General features: G+C 50.6%; 1 protein-coding gene across 1 annotated transcript in view; it reads left to right on the top strand.

Moving 5' to 3' along the window:
- Ky (kyphoscoliosis peptidase) overlaps positions 1-23,433 on the top strand; it is a 40,550-nt gene extending 17,117 nt beyond the window's left edge. Inside the window, exons 5-11 of the mRNA XM_021172657.1 lie at positions 522-584; positions 2,586-2,668; positions 3,884-3,992; positions 5,044-5,161; positions 14,757-14,945; positions 16,155-16,345; positions 19,062-23,433. Coding sequence (XP_021028316.1) covers positions 522-584; positions 2,586-2,668; positions 3,884-3,992; positions 5,044-5,161; positions 14,757-14,945; positions 16,155-16,345; positions 19,062-19,957 — 1,649 coding nt within the window. The 3' untranslated portion in view covers positions 19,958-23,433. The remainder of the gene's footprint in view (positions 1-521; positions 585-2,585; positions 2,669-3,883; positions 3,993-5,043; positions 5,162-14,756; positions 14,946-16,154; positions 16,346-19,061) is intronic.
- The last annotated feature ends 409 nt before the right edge of the window (positions 23,434-23,842 follow it).

Below are 23,842 nucleotides of genomic sequence, written 5' to 3' on the forward strand. Positions count from 1 at the left end.
ACAACTGCCACATATTATAGCTAGAGCCAAAGGGTTTGGATCTGTACTTGGGCCTTTATCTCTTGGCCAGGTAACTTTCTTGGACAGTCATTTCTCCTACCTGAGCCTCACTTTGCTGACTTGGAAAACACAAGGTGAATACAGGTCAAAAGGCTAAGGCACAGAAAGTACTAGAAGAAACTGGTTTGTACCTATAGCGTCTGCAGCTATGTTCCAAGATGGCAGAATGCAGAGGAGGGGTGAACCACAGCTCTGTGCAGGCCTGCTGCAGGGGATAAAGCCTTGAGGTCACAGCATGCTCTGACTCAGCTCAAAGACCATAGCTCTCTTTCCTGTCATTCATTCCCTGTTCCCAGTCTCTTCTCTGGCCCAGCAACCACAGTGCATGGTGGGTGGGGATGGGAGCAGGGAGTCTGTAAGAGCAAGCATGAACAGGGAGAGTGGCCAGGACTACTACCAGAATCGCCAGTGCTTGCTTTTCTGTTTCTTCCGCGGTATCTCTGACCTTTGGGATATTCCAGGTTTACAAGGTGATAAAAATGGAAACATGAGACCCCGGCAGCCTGGAGGGAAAGATGCCCACGGTGAGTCCCAGGCCTTCTCTGGGGCCTTTTAAAAACAAGCAGTGAGTTGGCCTCATAGGCCAGTCTCCAGCTGCCAATTGGTACTGGCTTGCTGCGACATCAAGAGTCTGAGACCATCTGTGGATCTGGGAGAAAGAGTGTCCTGATTGACTAGTAGTGTCGGCCACAGACACAGGTGAAGAGGGAAAACTTTTATATCATCCCAGGGCCAAAGAGTAACCCCTTTCTGAGTACAAAACAGTCTACTACAGAAAATGGTGGACCCGGGATGCAGAGTGATGCTAACTTGGAGCTGGAGACGTAGCTCTGCTGGTAGTGTACCTACCTACCTAGCAGGCATGAAGCTCTGGGATCAGTCCTCAGAACCAGACCAACTGGGTATGCCAACATACTCCTGCAATCCTGGTACTCAGGAGGTGGAGGCAGGAGGATCAGAATTTCAAAGTCACCCTGTGCTCTATAAAGAAAACCAGCCTCAACTGGAGACCTTATCTTAAAAAAGAAAAGAAAAAAAAACAGTAAAAACATAGATGAGGGACTTGGAATACAGCCCAGTGGCAGAACACTTGCCCACCATGTGCAGGGGGTCAATCCCCATTGTGACAAAAAAAAATACAAAACAGTAAATAAAATGGAGTGTCAAGTGTTTACACGGTAGGAAGCTTGTGGGTAGCAGGTTAAGGCAGATAAACACTAAATCGGGTGATATGAGGTGATAGATCGTCTGGACTGGAATCCTGCTTTTTCCTCTAATTTGTCTTCTCTAAGCCTCAGTTTCCCCCTTGGTAGGCCAGATGCTAGCAGTGGCTCCGTGCACACCTTCCTATTTTATTTGGCCTCAAAATCAGAGTAAGTTAATTAATGTTCCTGGTGTTTTAAGTATCTTGCTATAAAATCATATTCTCCTGTTTGACTCTTACATAATCTGCTCAGAAGGTAGATTTAACGAGGCATGAATCATCATGGGTATTTTGAATATAAAATATCAAATATTGTAAAAATGGAACCAGGAAAAGAGGAACTAATAAAGTGGAAATTTTAACACCATTTTAGAAATGCCATCCTTCTAAACAGGAAGGCGGGGAAGAGCTGACCTGAGCGGCAGCCTGTGTGATGTGAAAGCCCACCTGATGCCCACCTGTCACTGTGGCGCTCTTATCAGGCAGTGACGAGAAGCAGGCTGAGGAGAACTGAGATGTGAGGCACTCAGCAGGAGCTAGCCAGTTATTCCCCTTCTGGTGGGGGCAGCTGAAGTATGGCTGGGTTTCGGACCACACTAGATGGTTATATCTGCATTAAGATGCCCCAGGTCCAACTCTATGGGTAAACACAAGCCAGGATGATGTCACCTCCTGAATCCCAGATCTGCCTCCCAGAACAGACTGGGGCACTCCTACATCCAATTGGAAAATATAGGTAGACACTAGCCATAAACCAATACCAGCATCCTATTCTCCCTCTTCCTTTCTACCCCCGTGGCCTGACTCAAAGTCTGGGTGCCCTACTGAGACCCTGGTGACCAGCTCTACCAGGCTTCTTTACACCCACACGCCTTGTGGTACCTTACACCAAACACTTGGCCATGGATCCTCCCCGATTAAGAATACCATGGGCCAGCAACACTGCTTACAGAAAGAAAAAAAAAAAACTTAAACTAATTATCAGGGGTGGGAAAGTGGATTGCATCATCCTTTCAGTAATTGTCTTGGATACAATTGAGTTAGCCAAGGTTTTTAATGCTGAACCTCCAGGGTCTTCAAAATAATCTCAAGTTCCCTGTGGATCTTCAAGATGACCATAGGGGTAGTCACAGTTCCCAGACAACTTTGCCCAAACAAACGTTTCTAGGAGGTACAGCTCTTGGAATGAGTGTGTCAGTGTAAGAAAGGTAAAAGAGCCATGGATCCTCCAAGTGACTATTAGGATTGGGCTCACAGCCCTCCTCAGGGGTACTCCACCCTACCCCACCCCCGTACTGACTTGGTTTCCCTGTGTTAACAGCCTACCCCTGGGACAGATCCAGTTTGAAATCCATGCCCCTGGACCTCCGGCTCTTTGAAAAACTGGATGCCTCTGCCTCACAGGTAGGAGAATTGACTCCCTGGCTAAGGGCCCCAAAGGTGACTTGGAGTTCCCCAAGTCAGGATAAAAGAGCCTACCTCCAGGCCTCTCTTGACCATACACTGAGTAAACCAGATGGATGGTCTATGGCCGTCCTTTCACAGTGTACCTTCGTTACTTTGTAATGACTGTGATCAAATAACTGGCAAGAGTCAAGATGATGGAGGGAGAGTTTGCTTTGGCTTACAGTTTGAGGAGGCACTGTGTCTCAGGGCAGGGAGGGTATTGGGACCATGAGGTGACTAGACAAATTGCAACCCTAGGCAGGAAGAGAACAGACAGGAAATGGAGCAGGCTATAAAACCTCAAGGCCTGGCCTCCAGTGACCTACTTCTTCCAGCAAGGCTCTGCCTCCTGAAGGCTCCACAACCTTCTCAAAGAATGCCACCATCTGGGGACCAAGTGTTTAGATACATGAGCCTATGGGGGATCTTACACATTTCAACACCACCAGTGTGGGTGAGGAACAGGAGGCCCAAGGGTTGTGTTAAACCCAGAGGCAATGCCTTAGTTGCTTTTCTCTTGCTGTGATGAAACACAATACCTTGGGGAGGATAGAGTTTATTTCATCTTATAACTTGTAGTCCCTTATCCAAGGACATGGAGGCAGGAACTCAAAGCAAGAAGCCTAGAGATAGAAACTGATGCCTAGGCCATCAAGAACACTGCTTACTGGCTTGCTCCTCGTGGCTTGCTTTCCTATAGCACTCAGGACCACCAGCCCAGAGATGACACTACCTCCCATGTCAATCATCAATTAAGACAATAAGACAAGCTTGTCCACAGGCCAATCTGGTGAGGGGTATTTCTCAATCGAGATTTCTTCTTCCCAGATGACTCTAGTTTGTGGCAAGTTGACGTAAAACTAGCCAGCGTAGTTCAGGTTTAGTAAATCTTAACCATGACCACAGGCTGCTGTAGCTACCTGGATACCTGCCTGACTGGTCCCAGATGGGAAGAGGAAAGCTGAGGTGGCTCTAACACCTGGTCTTCAACTGGCCAGCACACATGCCCTGTCCAACTCCCCTATCACCACACTATTTATCCCCCACCACCCTCTGCCCTCCTGGGCCCCGTTCCAGCTTCCTCACTGGAGAAAGAGTAGCTGGCCAGATTTGGTGGGTGTCACACTCCCATCCTCCCCTGGCCCCCATAGAGTCTGATCTTTCTGCTCCCAGGTGACAGTCAAGAGTGGCCTGAATGAGCTGGTGAGTGACTTGCTCCAGGAAGCCCACAGCGATCTGGAAAGGGTCAGAGCCATCTGGATCTGGATCTGCCACCACATAGGTATGCCACTAAGGGGGTAGCACTGGGGACCCTGGATGTCCCTTCCTTCAGATCTCTGCTTCTGTTGCCTCATCAGAGTGAGGAGTTAGGTCAGGGAGACGTGCCTGAAGTAACCAAGGAAGGTAAAAGCCACCCTCCTGAACTGGGCCTTCACCCAGAAGCTGCCCTCCCTGGGTCCAGGATTCCTAGTAAGCCCGCTCTACAGAGATGAGAACCCAGGATGGCCCATCACCAAGAGGGTGGCCACAGGCTGAGGAAGACACAGCTGTATGAACACCAGAAGGTCCTAAGACAAGTGCCAGCTAGGGCAAGTGCTCATATTCCTGTCTCCTGCTGTCCCACCTGTGTCCCCAGCCGCTGGCTTCCACCTACTCCCAGGGTTCTCTAAGCCATCTTAGAAACCTGGGCCTGAGCAGCTGCCCACTGCTCTCCATGAGACAGTTAAGGGAATCTTGCCAGGTCCTGACAAATCACAGGTTCCCTTGCTGAAGCCTGCAAATGGGGGAAATGGTGGCCAACTAAGTGGCGGGGTGGACCCTTGTTCCTTTGACATGAAGAACAGCCAGTGTCCCACTTGGATTCCCCGAGGCTCTTCTTTGTCCTCCAGGTGCAACTTAGAAAATGTACTCACCCAAGGTCTGAACCTGAGGGCAGCTGCCTCCTTCCCTACACCACTACCAGCTTTCTTCCCCTCTTAGACAAGGTTTCATTAGGCAGCCCTAGCTGGCATGGAACTCACTATGTAGACTAGGCTGGTCTTGAGATCTATCTGCCCACTTCTACTTTCTGAGTGCTGGGATTAAAGGTGTGTACCATGAGGACCAGGTGGTCCTCTCTGCTTTGGCCTCGATGTCCCTTTTGCCACCTACACAAAAGGTGACCACATCTGGCTAGGTTGGCGTCCTGTTTCTGTTCATGCCACCGTTTCCTCCTGAGCACAGATGGGGGGTGAAGGCCATCCTATGAGCTCTGTGGCTTTCCCTTCCTCACTGAGCCACCCTCGCGCACCTGGGAGCCTTGCGTGCCCACAGCCGCCTCCTCTGTCCTCCAGAGTACGACGTTGAGGCTGCCCAGGAGAAGGACCGCCAGGCCTTCAAACCCACTGACATCCTGAGGACCCAGAAGACCAACTGTGATGGTTATGCCGGCCTCTTTGAAAGGATGTGCAGGTATGAAAGACAGCCTGTGATAAGCAAGAGTCCCCGGGCTGTTGTCACCCGACTGCCTGCTTCTTTCTTCTCCTTCTGTCCCTCTGTGCCTCTGCCGCCATGCCAGGTCTGGAGCTTGAGTTTGCAAACTCTGCCGGGGAATCCAAGTGAGTCCTGAAAAGGTCAATTTCTCCCTTTTTAACACCAGTGTAATTGACTTTGGACCATCTGCCGGGCTTCGCCATGCATTAACATAATGGCAGATGAATGCACAAAGATAATTTGGTTATAAAAGGCCCCTTTTCTGCCTTCTCCCTTCACTGTGCAGCTGAAGGTTAAAAGAATGGCAGGCCTGGAAGCCAGAGGACAGTGGCCGCTGACGCCAAGGAGACTATGAAAGGCTGTCCTTTGAGGAGGGAGAGGAGCCGTGCTTGGAAAGATCCGTTGGTAGGAAAGCTCAGTAGCCAGAAGGTGGTTCTCTGTGCCTTGGGGCCCCATTCTCAGAGCTATGGCACAGACACAGGCACAAGTGGGAGAACAGGCCACAGTACTTCTTGTTAACATCAAGACAGTCTCAAGTCTTGGGGAGCCATACGGATGGATCTCTACAGCTCCCCTTTCTGAGGTCTCCTGGGTTCTCCTAGGGAACAACCAGGAAGTGAGTGATTGTCTATGTCCCTGAAAAGCTGTGAGTAGGTCTCAGATACCCAGTGTCCACCTATCAGGACTGTAGGTGGCAGTTGTCAAACCATAGTAACAGATGGTCCCTAGTCAAGCAGCTGGCATGGCTTAGCGTTGTGCTGCTGGTCCCCCGTGGCCTTGTGTGCACTTGTGTGTGCCCTGTCTTGAGATGCACACAACCCACTCTTGGCCTGAGCTCCAGTGCCTCCCAATTACTGCTTCCAGGTATGGGCAGATACCTGGTTCTGGGTCCCTCTAGCCCTCTTGCCCAACTCCCTGCTCCAAACTTCCACTTCCCATCTCTGGGACCCTAGCCTCAGAGACAACCTGGGCAGGATCTATGCTGGCTGACCCATTGTTCTCCCTCCAGCAGTACCTTCTACTTCTCCATGTTCCCAATGACATCCCCAGCCCCAGAGCCAGGTGCCCCATTGTCTTTGGGTCTCCCTGTCCCTGGGTTCCCAGTGTCTTTCAAAGTCCTCCAAAACTTGACCTCAGCCACCTGTTGGCTCTGCACCTCGAAGCAACACTCACACAACACTTCTGCTTCAGCTTCCCATGAGTGCACAGTCCTTCCTGGCATTTCTCTAGGCCCCACCCCAGAGCCTCCTTCCTATCCTTTGACATCTGACCTTGTCTACTAACTTGTGCGAGTTACATTAGGTTTTCATCTTGTAGCTCTTTACTCCAGGTGATGCTGAGGAATCAAACCCAGGGCCTTTCCCAGGGAAAACAAATGATCTCCCACTAAGCCTCATCCCTCCCATGGTGCTCCAGACAGACTCTAGCTCTGGAGCTCAGGCTGGCTTTGAATTCACTGTGTGGCAAGGCTGGCCTAAGTGCTGGGATTATGGGTATGTAGCAACTGTTCTGCTAATAATTTTTTTTAACTATATTATGTTTAGTTAGTTAGTTAGTTATGCCTCTGTGTCTCTGGGCAGGGGGAGGCATATACATGTCATAGCATTCATGTGAAGGTCAGAGGTCAACTTTCAAAAGTCAACTCTCTGTAACATGAGGGAATTGAACCAGGCTTGGTGGCAAGTGCTTTTACCCACTGAGCCATCTTGTCAGCCCACTAATAACTTTTTTGAATTAAAAAAAAAAATGCTTTCTGTAAATAGTCTCCAAAATGTACAAGACAAGGAAAACAACTAGTTGGCTCTGAGTCACCTAGGTAGAGTTGAGATAGTGACGCCCACATGACTTCCCAGGTGATAGTGGCACTCATGTCCCTTCCCAGGTGACAGTGACACCCATGTGCCTTCTCTGGCTTGTTCTCAGCACAGTTCTCTCTATGTGCCTTTCTTCCTGTGTCTTAATCCCCCACCCCTCTTCTGCCTCTCTGAGAACATCTGGCCCAGATTCTCCACACAGTAGACCCTCAATTGGCATTTACACACAGTAGGCTTTTAATAGGCATTTCAGAATGGTGAGAAGCAGGAAGGATATGCCTGGCAGACGTGTGTGTTTTCTTTTGAATAACAGAACACCACCAGGTTTTCAGTGCCTGCGTGGCATCTTTCAGAATGTGGTTGTTTTCATAGGAATTTGTAAATTTGAAAACACTTGGATTTCTTTTTCTTTTTTTCTCATGATGGGTTTTGTTTTAAGGTTTATTTTTTTAAGAATTATTTATTTTATTTTATATATAGGAGTATACTGTAGCTACCTTCAGAAGAGGGTATCAGATCCTATTACAGATGGTTGTGAGCTACCATGTGGTTGCTGGGATTTGAACTCAGGACTTTTGGAAGACCAGTCAGTGCTCTTAACCACTGAGGCATCTCTCCAGACCCTGGATTTTTTTTCTAGTTGATTCATTCTTTCACAATTTCATATGCATATTGTACTTTGAATGTCTCCCCCATAGTCCCCTCACCTCCTTCCCCTCCCACTAAACCCCTTCTTCCCAACAGACTCCCCCACTCCTATTTTCATGTCTTTGGGGGCCACTCTATTTTATTAGGGTTGTCTACAAGAGTAGGGGTTAGTTAAATAAGGGTAGCTTACCACTGAGCAATTTGGCTCTCCTGCCCTCCCCCCGCCCCCCAACCCTTAACGGCCTAGAACTTCCCAGAAAGGGGTGGGGCCTCGTGAGCCCCGCCCCCATGCTTGATGGACTCACCAGCTCCGCCTCCTCAGCGCAGGACTCCTTCAGGTAGCAACAGTCTTGAGTCTTGAAGGCATGTCTGTGTGTCTCCTGAGCCTCCCGGCTCACTGTAGATGTGCCACAGGTACAGTCAGAAAGACCAGGGCCCCCATCCCTAACTGACCACTTATGAGTTTTGTTCATTTAGGTAAGACAGCTTCCTTTCAAGCCTCGGTTTCTTCATCTGTATTTTAGGGACTGCATTGCTTTCAGGGCGGAACAGTAGAACATGCCACGTGGAGGTGCCGCTCCACTGACTTGGGAAATGCTATTTTTTTTTTTTAAGACTCACGGCATCTTTCATAAGCATTGGAGCCTTTTTGTGGAACTTTCCTACTGCCTCTGCCAGCCCACCCACATAGATCCAGAAAACTGACGCTTGCCTTGATTGACTCTGTCGGCTCTCTGACCTGTTCCAGATGCTTAACAATGGCCACATCCTGCCCTGCAGCTCATCATTAAAATACACCCCCAACATTTCACATCAGCTAAAGTTAGTCTCAACCTAGCGATGACCATGCACAAAATTCCTTGCACTGCCTGGGACACTTAACAGTAGCTCAGAGTTCGGTGAACTCCCTTAAGTGTTAATGCTAGCTGCCTTAAGGATCAGTAACCCATTCATGCATGGCCTCCCTAAGCCCCTTGACCCCTGGAATGGCTGCAAATCATTTGGTAAATTCATTAGTTGGTTCCTTAATAATTGCAGACACGCAATCCACACCTGCTGATTGAGTCTGTGGACTGCCAGGGTGGCCTCTTAGAAAGCGCCGTCCTCGGAAGTCCTGCTTAACGCTCTGCTTCCTGGCCAGGGCCTCATTAAAGACTGATTTAACAGAGCAGTTTGGTAAGGACTTAGATATTCCCAGGCATTCTCTGTTTCCCCCTTTGTCTTTCCTACATTCCCGATGTGGTGTGCTTTGTTAGCTCTCTCGTCCCCCATGTAATTGCTGGTCCAGTTTCTTCCTGGCTTTCTATCATTGAGCAGTAAGTCTGTCTTCAGCCCCGATTGCCCACAGCCTTAATTGATTCTGCCTAATCTCCTTGCAGGGGCCAAGGTTAATTCCCCAGGCACCTGCCACTGAGTCAGCCTGCAGTAAATTCTCTCCCCCACTGTAATCACGGCCCCAGTAACACCAGCCAGCAAATTTTTCCAGAGATTTGAGGTAACCGGCGCTTTATTGCCAGTCTGAAGCTTTGGCACTGAGCAGGCTGGTTGTCACCAATCATATGTCAGCTGCATTTCCATCCATCTTCCATGACATCTTCTAGGGTCATGAAGAGCAAGGACAGAGGCATGCCTGCTTGGTTAGCTGCTGGTGGGCAATATGACTATAGTGGCCATCTAAGCCTCTAGGGAGATGTAGATTCTCCAGGAGCTGGGTGGTCTTATTTTCTTCTTTTTCAGCAGTATTGGAGACTGAACCCAGAGTCTTATATATGCTAGCCAGCTAAGAACCCTATCACTGAGCTGCCTCTTCGTTAAGTTTTGGAGTCAGCGTCTCTCTGAGTTACCCAGGCTGATCTTCAACTCACTCAGCAACTCAGGCAGATCCTGTACTTGTGACTTTCCTACCTCAGCCTCCAGAGTGCTAGAACTAAAGTACTCCAGAGTAGAGAGAACTAAAGGCCTGCATCCGCCCAGAGCTGCCTTAAATAATTTAATTATTGCCAGCACTGACTTTGTCACATAAGGCCTCTGAAAGGGACACCTAAACTCCTCCTCCACTGTGGCTACACTGGAGGATGATACAAGCTTGAATTCTCTCGCGGATCATCTCTTCATTTCATTGTATATCACCGACAGACCTACAAATGAAAACAGAATGTTGGTCTGCAAAAGTCCTGGCATAGTTCGAAAGCTCTCAGACTGTGTCTCAGGACTGCTGGACCCCAGGATTGTCTTTACTTTAGCTGGCTGTGTGTCCCCAAGTCAGGTAGCCTTTCTCTCAAAGCCACAGTTAGACAGGAAACCTCTGAGATCATGTCTCAGGAAGCCAGAGGTGGACAGGTGTGTGGCAAGGACAGAGAGATATCTAAGTTTGTAAGAAATCAAATCCAAGTGTTGAGAGAGATGCCGCTGCTTACACCCTACTTAGAAATCACACGCCTTCAACAAGATAATGAAAGAAAAGAACGTTTCATTTAGCATGGTCAAAGGCTGCTGTGCGCAGAGTGTCCCTGCCTGCCCAAGCCCCTCACCTACGCTACCAGCTTCTCACAGGCTATACCTGTATCACACAGCTCCTGTGGCAGGGCCTGGACCTTATCTGTATCAATCAACCATCATGGTCTGGACAGTCAACTCCTCATTCAGTACTCAGGGGACACACCACAGCAAGCTGGTATGCTCAGATCTTTGATAAGTGACAAGGAAATGTGCTCATAGCTCCAGAAGCCAGCCAAGGTCACTAGGTAACGGCACCTTCCATTTGCTTCTCAGTTTGCTTCTCATACTCAGTGCGTATTCATCAGGCTGCAGAGGAAGGTCAAGTGTTCTTCAAAGCCTCAGATCATTGGTTGGGTTCCCCGAGCCCCAGCCCTGGCTGGGAATGGGCTGCTGCTTTCTCCTGATGTTCTGGCTGTTGCAAAAGGTTTGCTCGTGAGTCCTGCATGCAAGCTGGCTTTGCAACATCAGATGCACATCCTCCCTGTGCTGGTGCCCCAACAGTGGTACTGTCAGGACTCTCAGATGGAGAAGCAGGATTCTGCAGCCTAAGGTTGTTATATAGATAGACAGCCTTGGGCTGTGTTTGGGGCTGGCTAGCCAAGCTACTCGGCAGGTAGAAACACGTCTCACCTGAGATCCCTTCTTCAGCACTTTTTTGCTTCAGTCTGGTGTTTCACTGACAGTTCACAGATCCTCCTGCTTCGCAAGCACGAGCCCTTCTAAGGCAGCCACTGAGCCTTGTGTTGGAACAATCTCTCACTGTGGTTCATTGTGTGTCATGTGCTGCCCTCCCCACCACACACACACACACCCACGCCCAGTGCCGGCTGTTATGCTTGCCACACCATTTGTACGGTCAGAGCTCTTTCAATGACGTGAAGGGGTCACGGATCGTGGTCTGATCAGGAGCCAGAGAGGCTGGATAGATAGTTCTACAATCAGATAGATAGTTTTATGCCTGTGAAATATTTAATTCATATAAAAACTACGGATTATTGACAACACTTTACATTGTGACTTCTGTCCAATTCATCTTACACATAGTTGTCAGATAATAAAATATCCCCATGTCATACTCCAGCAATGCATAAACTTACAGCTGACTTCATTTTTCATCTTAGTTCTGCCACAGGCAATCCCCACGGCCCTTTCTCCTTCTCCTCGGTCTGTCAGAGGAGAATTGCCCCCTGGAGATCACTTAATGCCAACCATCCTTTTTAGCCCATAATGAACCTGGCAAGGTCACTGCAGGTGACTGGTAGAGGTAGCAATAGAGTTCTGATTTCCTGGCTGCAGTCTATGGCCACCCATTCCAGCTTGGAGCAATATAGGTACATGTCACTCATCCCTTCTCCCTCCAATGGCTCGTTCCTGGGCTGGGCAAGACCCTTCCCCACTTGCTTCTCCTGGGTGGAAGAAACAAGCTTCCCCCAGTTGGAGGAGACACAGTCTGCCTACAGGAGAGCCCAGTTCACTCCAGCACCCAGAGAAGATGTGGATGCTAACTGCTCCCCACTCCTTCCTTGCTCCTGATGCTCTGAGCAGAAAGCCAGCACCAGACATCAATCCAGACCCCAGCGTTCCACTCACCGCTTGCCCTTCCTGCGAAGTGAGCCATTTGAAACACAAAGGTTCCCAGGACTTCCCTCCACACCAGGCTAAAGTTTACATACACAGTGTTTTCGAGCAACAATGGGGAATAATTCACTGAAGAATATAACTTAAGTTTTCCCAATCCTATAACTAACACATAATCATATTTTAAAATGTTGCTGTGCTCCCTCCCCCGCCCCACCCTGCTTCTTTTTACAGTACTGGAGAGTGAGTCTTCGCTCTTGCATGCAAGGCAAGCACTCTGGGCCTGACCTACAGCCCCCCCCCCAAAAAAAGTAAGGTGCAGAGGAATTTAAATAAACATACCTATAACCCCATTTCCGAGGGATCAAGAATCTCTCCCTACCCACCCCTGCCCTCGTTCTCCATGAATATATATATTTACACTCAGAGAGACTGTCTGCCGTGGCTTCCTGCCTCAGAAAGACCTTCTGTTCTGGGACTCATTTTGGAGCATCACCAGCAGAAAACCCTACCACCGAGGTCTAGCAACTCTTGGTGTCTGTCAACAGAATGTCCCCAAGTGTTCCTGAAATAATTTCACAGGGCCCAGCTGCTATAATATCGTGAGATTCCCTAGGAAACCCTGGAGACCTAACGCCTCTTTGGCACTGTGGACAGAAGAGGAGGGATTTAATTTAATTGGTGATTTTTTCCCCACCCTTGACCATATAGTTCCCAAATAAAAGACACAAAACATATTTTAAACAAGCCGTAACAGCACTAGAGCTGGGCAGATATCAGCCCTCTGTGTTATTTTGTCTACTTCCTTGTCAATAACCCAGAGATATCACTTGTTTGTTCCCCCTGGGCTGCTCCTACTCATGGCTGGCCCTCATGGCCATGGGGAGATCAGCCTACCTCATGGTATCTTCTTCCTTCTTCTCTCTCCTCCTCTCTCCTTGTGGTCTCTGCTTCAGACGCCAAGCCCAGAAACCAAAACCTGCCTACCTCTCTTCTGCCCAGCTGCAGGCCGTAGGCGTCTTTATTGACCAATCAGGGATAACTTGGAGGGCAATGTTACATAGCGCCAATGGGTGTACAATGAGGATTTCCTCATCTCTGGAGGCAACCAGACCTTGGGGTTCAGTACTCAGCGTTACAATATGTAACAACAGACCAAACCTCAACAGGGACCATCACATGTCACCCCCTGAAAGGAGTCTCAGTGTGAGTCGCCTCAGCGTGGCTCTGCAAGGAAAGGAGGGCTACAGCGGATGGGGTGACATACCATGGTCATCTGCATGTGATGCAATGAGAGAAATGAGAATCTCTTAATTTTCAAGCTACCACATTTGCCCCAGTGACCCGGCAAATGACACATAAGTGTAGGTCAGTGATACTCAGTGTGGCCTTCTACTAAATGTGAGCTAAATACCCATCTCCATGGGCAAGCCTCTCCCTACACTCACAGTCAGTATGTGATCGTCTTACCCCATTAGTCTAAGACCCTGTTGTTTAATGGGACTGGAGATTCAGACCCAATGCATCCTGAGAGTGACCAGGCCCGGCTACCTGATGTGGACCTCAGAGCGATGTTCAGGATCAGCATGTGTGGAGGGTGGGTAGTTGTTGAGGTGCAGATGGGGTTCCGCTGACGAATCACTTTAGGCATCCAGGACTCAGTAGACTTGTGAATTTATTATACCAGTTTTCACAAACGCAAGAAAAGTGTTGGGGCAGAGCAACTCAGCACCAGGGCCAGCAGGCCCAGGGCCAGCAGCTCCATGTAGACTGGTACTGTCCATTTGTCCATTGCCATGTTGGGGAGGAGCTGCTGAAGAGAGAGGCCAGTGGGTGGGGGAGGCAGGGCCCTCAGGGGACTTGCTGATTCAGCCTTGGAATGTTGGCCACAGCCCAGACCTGGTTTTATGAGGTCTCTAAAAGTGACAGGCACTCCAATCCCCCACAGTTCAACTTTCCCCAAAGTGATACCTGCATTGCTGCGTGCCATGGGGATACCCTGTCAAAAAGACAAGGCTAGCCAGTCAACGTTTCCACTCCTCGCGGAGCAGGTAGAGACTTCAAGATGGTGGCTGTCTCAGTCAGGGCTACTATTGCTGTGATGAGACGCCATGACCAAAGCAACTTGGGGAGGAAAGGGTTTATGCAGCTTATGCTTCCATATCACAGTTCATCATCGAAGGAAGTCAGGGCAGGAACTCAAACAAGACAGGAACCTGGGAGGCAGAAGCTGGTGCAGAGACCATGGAGGAGCCCTGCTTACTAGCTTGCTCCCAATGGCTTGCTCAGTCTGCTTTTTATAGAACCCAAGACCACTAGCCCAGGGGTGTCTCCACCCACAATGGCCTGGGTTCTCCCCTTATTAGTCATTTAGTAAGAAAATGCCCTTTGATCTTGCCTACAGCCCGATCCTATGGAGGCACTTTCTCAATAGAGGCTCCATCCTCTGATGACTCTAGCTTGTGTCATGGTGATGCAAAACTGGCCAATGCAGAAGTCCAGGCAGGTAGTCAGGGAAGGATATTAATGCACCATGGTGCTTTCTGTTCCTTCCTCATGAAGGCCAAAGCTGATGGTCAGGTCTCCTGGCAGCCAGCCCATTCTCCTAGGTTAGTTCTGGACACACCAGTTTGCCTGCCTTCCCAAGCCCATGCAGAGAGGAACAGCCAGAAATCAGAGCTCAGCTACCTCCTTCCTCATCACCAGCACCCGCCGGAGGTATGCTGGCTTCCCCGCCTCTGTGTGCAGCTCTTTCACGTTGGTTTTCTTCCAAGAACATCTCTGTCTCCCTGCTCCCTGCATTCTCGAGGCCGTCCTCACTCTTGTCCTGATTTTTCCTCCTGAGATGCTGTGCATCGGATCATGGCAAGCAGGCCCTGGGGAGACACTTCAGAAGTAAGCTGAAGAGTCTCAGGGGACTAGCAAACAACAGGGCTGCAGTCAGTCTGCACAGGCAGGGCCTGCCAGCACTCTGGATCCCTGTCCACACACCCCTAGCACTCAAGCCCCTTCTCAGACCCATGTCCCATCCCCAGGGTTGCTGGCGTGCAGTGTGTCACCGTGCCTGGCTACTCAAAGGGCTTTGGCTACCAGACCGGCCAAAGCTTCTCCGGAGAGTTCGACCACGCCTGGAATGCTGTGTACCTTGAGGGTCGTTGGCACCTGGTGGACAGCACCTGGGGCAGCGGCCTGGTGGACACCACCACCTCCAAATTCACCTTCCTGTAAGTACGAGGCTCAGTTTTGCCAGTGTCTTTCTTGTCTGTGTATGGGGTGCGGACAAGGTTGAAGAAGGGAGGCATGTGGGGGAAGGGAAGGGCCAAGTGTTAGAGGAAGGCTGGACAGCCTTGCCTAGCTACTCTCGCCTTCCTGAAAGCTGGTTCCAGGTCGCTTGCAAGGAGCTGAATTTTCTTGTCACCTCTGCCTTCTGTGACTCCTCTGACTCTCCATGAGTCCATGAAGCTAAACCCAGGAGCCCCTCCTGTTTGCCCCAGGTCACACATGAGGAGGGGCGAGGCTAAGGTGCCTCCTCTATGCTCCATCTTCTCCTCCAATTCCTGTTCTCTGAAGGAGGAAGAAGGATGCAGTTGGCAGATAGGAGAGGTGTAGGTGGGGCTAAGCCACCTGGGTCCTTACGGTGCAGTCTGGATCATCCTCCAAGGCTTGTTCAACCCTGAACTTAACCTTCAGCCAAGCATGGCATTTTCATGGGTCGTGATGTCCCTCAGCAGTCTAGATCCCCCTTTATTTGGGAAACAGACTGTTTCCTCCAATGTGTGCAAGCGAAACCTTGGCCCTGCACACTCACCCTACATAGAGCTGTTACCCTCAACAGTGTCCCCCTTAGGCGGAGCAAAGCCTCCCAAGCCCAGGCTGTCTCCCTTTCCTTCTCTTTGTCTCTGTCTCTGACCAGCCCTAAGGAGCCACAGAAGTTCCCCTACTGCATACCCCCTTCCCCCTGGCACAGGGGCAAGAAGGGTCCAGCACAACTAGAACACTGTCCCCTTGCCTCCCTACCTCTCCATCCTTTCGCTGTTCACACCCGCTCTTATGTACCATGGTTTTGGTCCTTTCAAACTACTTTTAGGCATTAAACAGAGAGAAAGCTGTCCTTTCTACCTCACCCTATCTATAACCTCCTACGGCTCTGCGAGCAGGCCCTGAGTTCATGCTGTGGCCTTGTCTCAGAAGGGACCTCAGATCCCGTGTGGCCCCAGGATCTGCACACAGCCACCCGAAGAGTCTCCAGTGCCCACATTAGGACCACAGATCATCCTGCTGACAAACTTCTGTTAATCAGCAACACCCAATCCAGTGGTTGGGTCAGCTAGACAAAGATTTCCCAAAGCTCCCCGTGAGATACCTGGATGTGGGTGATAGTGGTCAAACCTACTCTCACACCCAGCTCCTAACCAGGTCTTCCTCTACTCCAGCTACAATGAATTCTACTTCCTCACCCACCCTGCCCTGTTCATCGAGGATCACTTCCCAGACAACAAAAACTGGCAGCTGCTGAAGCCGCCCCAGTCTCTGAGGCAGTTTGAGAACAGCATGTACCACAAGAGTGAATTCTACAACAAGGGCATGCTGAGTGCCCACCCAGAGATGTCCATGATCAGAACAGGTAAGGAGAAGCAGGTACACAAGGCAGAGCCCCAGTGATGGCTGAAGCTCCCTTCCCACTAGAGTAAGCCAAGAAAATCAGACCGCCAAGCTTAGCTATCTTCCATGGCCTGAGCTGACACTCATTGTCCCTTGACACAGCATGGAAACCATGGCTGCTGGGCGTTTGCAACACTCTTAAGGGACAAGGCCTGACCCCAGGACCACAGTCATGGACCTCAAAGGACTGTTTCTTGTGCCTCTCTGGGGATCCAGAGCCTGGTCCTGCTCTTGGCGCACCACAGCAGGGGTCAGGAAGGCTGACCAGCCCACCTCCCCCTTCTCATTAAAGCCCAACCTGACAGCACCCGCTCTGCCACCAGGAGGCCTCCACACATCCCAGACAGAAGGCCTGAGATCCCAGAAGCAATCAGCTAGGCGGGCCTGAGGGATGATGGCCTTGACCCCACCCCACAGGCTGATGGGACAAGGCAGGGGGGTCCACCAGGGGGCAGTCAGGAGCAGGTACCTCTTGCCCATTGCACTTCCCCATGGATTCTTGATTTGGATGCAGAGCTGCCGTGGTCTCTGGTTAGTCACAGACACGTGGCCGCTTCAGCTGTTGAAGCAACAGCCCACGGCTGCTCACTTCAAAGCTCATTTCCTGCACCTGAGTCTGGCAGAGGTCTGCACTGCGGTCTCTATCGTGAGACATGAAACCACAAGAAAGACTCGAGCAGACCACAGCGCCCTCGTGATCATACTGCTGAGTTGAGTTTGCCTTTTTTGGGGAGATGTAAAAGTGTAAACACCAGATTTCTTAATTTATACTAACCTAAAACTCAATTCCATATTCATGCTCCTTATTGTAAGAATATTTCTTGGTGCCTGTGAGTTGCCTTGAGAATAGAGCTTGAAAAGAAGCAAGGGAAGGGGGCAGGGGAGAGGGTAGAGTGAAGAGGAAGGAGAGAGTCACGGATACAGGGAGGAGAGAAGAGGCAGAGAGGATAAAGAAGTGCCAGCCACAGTCCTTCAGTGGCCTTTGGGGTCCCCAATAATTCACCTCTTCTGAGATGCTCAGCACATTTCTGCCAAATATTCTCTAAGACAGGTGCTAAGCTCTTCCAAAGAGCCTACAGCACAGACAAAGGCAGAGCATAGAAAAAGCACTCCCATGATTCATTCTGGAAAATGGTGGGTTCTCTGGAAGAGGCCTCCAGGAGGCCTCCAGCATCCCTCCAGCACCCCTCCAGCATCCCTCTAGCATCCATCCCTCCAGCATCCCTCCAGCACCCCTCCAGCATCCATCCCTCCAGCACCCCTCCAGCATCCCTCCAGCATCCCTCCAGCATCCCTCCAGCATCCCTCCAGCATCCCTCCAGCATCCCTCCAGCATCCCTCCAGCATGTCCAGCATCCCTCCAGCATCCCTCCAGCATCCCTCCAGCATCCCTCCAGCATCCCTCCAGCATCCCTCCAGCATGTCCAGCATCCCTCCAGCATGTCCAGCTCACCTGAAGGGCTGAAGCAGACTCTTTGCAGCCAGGTCTTTAGGGTGAGTCCCCACCATGTATGGAATGGAGGATTAATAGTGGACGTGAATCAGACAGCCTTCTCCTTTGCCTGTCTCCATCCATGAGCGGGGCTGGAGAAGTTGCTGGGCAAGGGCTGGGGTGGTCAGCTTCTAACAGAAGCCATGGCCTGGCTCTCAGAGCAGACACTGCCTGGTGAGCCAGAGAAGCCCAGATAGAAAAAGCCTTCCTGAGCCAGTGAAAAGCAATGTTCCAGTAGAGGAGTGCAGAGGCAAGGCAAGGGGGAGCTGGCAGGAGAGATGGGTTCAGTGGTTCGCTGAGACCCAGTTCAGAAGCACAGCTATGGCTCCCTGTGTGAGAAGCAAGTGTTGGGAGGGGAATCCAGAAAAATACCCTGTTAACACTCCTGGGCATAGACTCCTGGAGGAAAGCCCGTTCTGGTTACGGTGTGGTGTTCATATGACAGCTGTTGATACCATAATCTTTACAGGGGAGTGATACAAAAGTAATACTTCAGAGTTGGGGGGGGTGGATAGCTCAGTGTTTAAGAGAACTTGGAGCTCATCCAGACAACTTGAGTTCTGTTCCCGGTACCCACATCCTTAAGTCAGCTCACAATTGCCTGTAACTCTAGCTTCAGGGGGATCAGTATCCTCTTCTGAACCATTACACACACAGGAATCAGTACCCTCTTCAGGACTCCACAGGCACACGCACACACATACATACACACACACACACACACACACACACGCACAGCATTCACACAAAGACATGCGTGCACACACATAAAAATAAATCTCTTTTTAAGACGTAAGAATTGAAGGAGACAGCACTCTTCCCATCCTTTTAGACCCCTCCCTGATCTGGAATCAAATAAAATATCCAGGCAGGCTTCATCTAATGTAAAGCAAGTGGGAGAGTAGAGGAAGGCTAGGGTAGGGTTTTCTTGCCCATCCCCCACCCCACCCCACCCCAGCTATCACAGTTATCAGCTGTCTCAAAAATATTCACCCAAATGAGTCAGAAGAATACTGCGTTCAGGGCCGTCACACTGTTAAAAAAGCAAGCTTGGTAGAAATCTTCACAACCACAGACATAGACACACACTGTAAGTCACACCTTCCCCCCTCCCCCCCCCCAGTGCTTAAGCATCCCCCAGCACACACTGGATCCGCCTCACCTAACCACGACTTGCTCTCTGCAGTGAATGGGAAAGCCACAATCACCATGGAGAGCCGGGCCCCAACTCTGTTCATGTTCATGCTCAATGGCAAGCAGGAGCACGGGCTCCTGAGCCTCAGGAAGAACGGGATGAAGCTGGAGGTGTACCCTCCAACCATGGGCACCCACAAGCTGCAGATCTTCGCCAAGGGCAACTCTGAAATCTACAGCTCGGTGCTAGAATACACACTCAAGTGCAACTATGTAGACTTCTCTGTCCGGCTGCCCAGTGAGCTCCACCAGCCCGTGGGCCCCAGCTGGTTCTCGGAGCAGATGGGCATCACGAAGCCCTCTCACTCTGACCCCATCATTCACACCAGCGATGGCCGCTGCGCCATCAGCTTTGGCGTGGAAGAGGGCATCAGTGTCCTGGCGTCCCTTCATGGCGATGACGGCCCCATCACTGAGGAGACACAGCGGCGCTACATCTTCCAGTTGAACCGAGGGAAGAGGACCGAGCTCAAAGTCCAGCTGCCCCATGCTGGCAAGTTTGCCCTTAAGATCTTTGTGAAGAAGAGGCAAGAACAAGGGAACTTCATCTTTGTGTTCAACTACCTCTTGTGCTGCGCCAACACCAAGGTGAACTGGCCCATGTTCCCCGAGAGCTTTGGCAACTGGGGACAGGACAATGAACTGCTAGAGCCTCTCTCCGGTGTGCTTCCCGCCAACCGCAACATAGCCTTCAAACTAAAGCTGCATGGTATCGCCAAAGCTCTGGTGAAAGGACAGGACACGTGGCCCCTCACTCTTAACCCTGAGGGCTACTGGGAGGGCAGCTGCAACACAGCTGGCTGCCAGGAAGTCTACGTCATGGTGCTAGAGAATGCTAACCACAACTTCTACAGCTACATCCTGAAATACAAAGTGAATGACCAGTGAGGGGCTGCGTTTCTTCATGGTCCCCCAGGGTTACACGGCCAGCCCTGCCCAGGGAGGGCCCAAGCTAAGAGCAGAGAGCCCAGGACACCACTAATCTGCATGAAACCACTTCTAGGCCTCTGCTTCAGTCCCCTCTGCCTCAATCTCCCTGCTGTGTCACAGGCACTGAGGAATCCGTGCCGCCAAAGGCTCACTCAGTGTGGCTGTGGAAGAAGAGACAGAGGCCAGGGCCCTCTAGAAGAAAAAGGTGCTATGTAAATCCAAGGTATTGTGAAATGTACACCCCTGCCTGTGCCTGCTCTTGTGTTAGGACTTTGTTGCTGTAGAGCTGAGTGGGAAAGCAGAGGTGTTGCCGGTGCTGAAAGCTTTCCCCACGATGCCTGCCTGGTGTTTGAGGCTGAATCTATGAGAAAGGTGTGTTCCCCCTGCAAGTAACATGGTGTTTCTCCCCACTACCTTCTGGACCCCAGGGAATGTCGGGCCTGCCCATCTTCCACATTCCTAGTGCTCCTATTAGAAACTTCAAGCTCTTCAAGAGCTTGTGAAGGGGGTGGGTGTAGAAAACAAACCAGCTGACCCTCAGCCAACTGGAGGCTGTTGACTCCCGATCCCTAGCATCTCTGAGATGTGCTAAGGGCAGGAAAGCAGCCCTGTGCACATTCGGATGTCCTGGCTGGGGACCAGGGATGGAGGTCCAGCAACCCACATGGAAGGGTGAAGACCCTGATTTTATGTGCCTACCAGAGTTTAGCTGAGGGCCTGGAGATTGTCCCACCCCACCCCACCCCACCCCCGCCAGCCATCCTCAGGAGCCTCAAATGCCTACATAGCCCGCTGGGAGCCTGACTGATGACCTGGGCCCTGGGCAAGCAGATTAGCCCCAGCAGTTATCAGATACCAGGGATAGTATCTGATAACAAAATGTTACTCCTTCCTTACAAACCAAACCAAGCTGAGGGGACCACCACCTGCCCCCTAGAGAAAGTGTTGGTCCCTGTCTCTGAGGAAAGCCCTATCATAGCCATTTTCCCTCCTGTCTTTCTCTGAGATGACAACCCCTGCCCTGAGTTCAACCTTCCTTCCACTGGGAACAGTTGAGGGCCTCTTACTTGCTCTGGCCTGTCCTAAAAAGCCTGAGCTGCCTAGCTGGCCCTCAGCAGCACCTGAGGCTGGTGTTTCCATGGCAACAGCTGAGGGGGGGGAAGCAGGCTGCTGCAAGCAGGGAAGGCCTGAGGAGAGCCCCCCCCCCCAAGAGGTTCCTGCAGTAGCATCCCAGTGCACAGATGTGCTCCAGGGGGGTCCCCTCCAAACTTCAGGGTTCTAGGACTCTGCTCACTGTGCCTGTCTCAGGACACACACACACACACACACACACACACACACACACACACATCCCTCACTGCTCTCTGAGGAATGTCCTCAGGCTCAGCTGCCTCCAGAGCCAGCTTGGGATACTCACAGCCTCTGCAGTCAACTCTTTCCTCAATAAGAGCCCATCAGACTCCTTCGATAAGTGGCTGACCCCTCATGCTAAATCCTGGGACTATAGAGGTGAACACAAAGGGCTCAGCCATAGGCACCCGCATCTCTGGGTGGGCAGTCTGCCAAGTGGAACCTATTTGAAGACCTAGGATCCCAGAACTTCAGCTCTTCATTCCTTTCTGCCCCTTTCCCACAGGTCCCCACTGCTACCCATCTGATACCAGATAGCCCCCCTCCACCAGACTGGGTAACCTCACTTGCGATTAGCATGGCTGCTAGGGGCTGAGCTGCCTTGGCTCATGTCCAGGGTCCTCTGGCAGTCTCAGCCCATCAGCATCTTGTCACTCACGCCTGGAAAACGCACCAAAATGGGGTGGGGTGGGGTGGGGTGGGGGTGGCGTTGTCTCCACTACAAGAAGACGGTGGAGTTTGCACTGCCTGGAAACAGCTTTTCCTCACCCCTTTTATTTTATGATCAGAAAGAACTGTGCTATGTTTTAACGAAATAGTAAGTGCTTCGGCGGTCCCTGCCACTCGCTAGACACAGCCGCGACAGCCACTGCTAGCCCTGCAGAAAATGATCCCCATGTTTTTTTCAAAACAGCATAATTAATCTATTCTGGAGCTTGTGGAGGATGCTACCCCACAAAACAGGAGCTGTCCTCAGCACCAGAGACCCAGACCGAGCCTCTAGCAGCGGCCCGGGTCATCCACACGCCCCGCCCTCCTCGTTTAACCAGGTAGTTCCTTTGTCAAGGCAGCTGTAGGTGCACTCGGAAAAACGCCTGCGTTTCTTTTTACTGAAGCAAAGATACACGAAACCGAATCCAATCTTCATGAATTTTTACACGCATGCTGCTCAGCCTGGAAATTTGGAGGCTGCGTTTTGAAGGCTTTTTATTCAAATCCCCCTCTTTGTCTGCTGGTCCACGAGTCTCATTGGCCGATCAAATGGCACGAGCGCCCCCTGGTGGATCACATGCGAAGTTGCCACCGCTGCAAACCCCCAAGCTGGCTCTTTTTATGATATTTGTTAAAAATCACTAGGTGCTTTCTCGTCCCTTGCGGACAAGTTATGCTGTCTACGGCATTCACATCGTGGATAGTTATCCTCGTGGTAGATATGCCAATGTCAGCGTTGTCTTGCAGACTGTCCAGAAGAGCCTGGGGAGACTCCTGGCCTGGCGTGGTGAGAAGACAGGATGGGATTAAGAATTGAGCATCTTGCCCAGAAAGCCTTTCCTGAGACAGAAACCCTGGGCACAGGAATGCCTGTCTGGGGTCGCTGTGATCACACTCATTACTATGGCAATGACAGGCTGAAACTGATCAAACCCAGCGTTTTGCCAGGCAGGCCCCAGGATGGGCGCCAGGGTGCAGAAGGATGGGGCGTGGTGAGGCAAAGGGGTGCAATTAAGCTCTTTTCAGCTTGCTTCAAAAGTGCCACCAGCTCAGCTGGACTGTTCTCTGTCTGATTGTGAATATTTTGAGTTCTCCATATGTTACATTGTCCCATGAGGACGGACTCCTCCCAGCCCACCGAGATTAAAGAGACGTAAATAGATTAACTGAAGCATGAAGGATTTGAGCTAGATATAAAGAACCATTTCCTGTTGTGAAGCAGGAGGGAGACGTTGCCAATAAACTCGGCGAAATTCTCAAAGGACTTGAAAAGGAGAAAAGTTCCCGCAGTGGTCCGGCATTTTCTTTGCCGTGCTTACTGAAGCGATGGGTTCTCCCTCCGCTAACTAAACGGCACTGGTTGGCCGGCAGTAAACACCAGGTTAATGGTGTGACCACATAGCTCACTGTTGTGGGATTTCAAAGGCGGTTTATCTGAGGTCTGCCGTTTCCTTTCATCTGGAGTAAGTAAAGCCGCAGAGGTGACTATTTCTCCCCGTGTGTGCTGAGTAGTGTGGGCCACTGGCTGTTGAAGATGCTGTCCTCACATTGTTACTGGGGTTCTTTTTCAATAAAATTTATATTCATTTTTATCCAACAATGTAATTATCGATCCATCCTTATCGCCGCTCTTACAAGGAGGAAAAAAAAAAAAAAACAACCAAGGGGGGAGGGCAACACTTTCATGTTCAAAGGATGCTTTTTAAAAAAAAAGATCAATGTCCCCGCCATTTGAACGTGATGGGGAGATGCAAATGGGGTGTTGGGCAAATAGCGATTCCACATTAAAGAAAACATAATTAGGTCAGCCCCGGCCCTCCGAGGCTCACGTGCCTTTGAAGAATCTGAAGACCACGCTTCCTTCATTGAATCTTGTTTAACTTGAACATTTTAAAGTCAGCCCAAATTTCTTTTTAGAGTGGGAGAAGAAAAACGTGCCAAAAATTTTCCTGTCAACCTACTTTTGGGGTGCTGAATATATGATATACGTTTCTTGATATT

This window comes from Mus caroli, chromosome 9 (genome assembly GCF_900094665.2).
Source record: "Mus caroli chromosome 9, CAROLI_EIJ_v1.1, whole genome shotgun sequence".
Classification (NCBI taxonomy): Eukaryota; Metazoa; Chordata; class Mammalia; order Rodentia; family Muridae; genus Mus; species Mus caroli.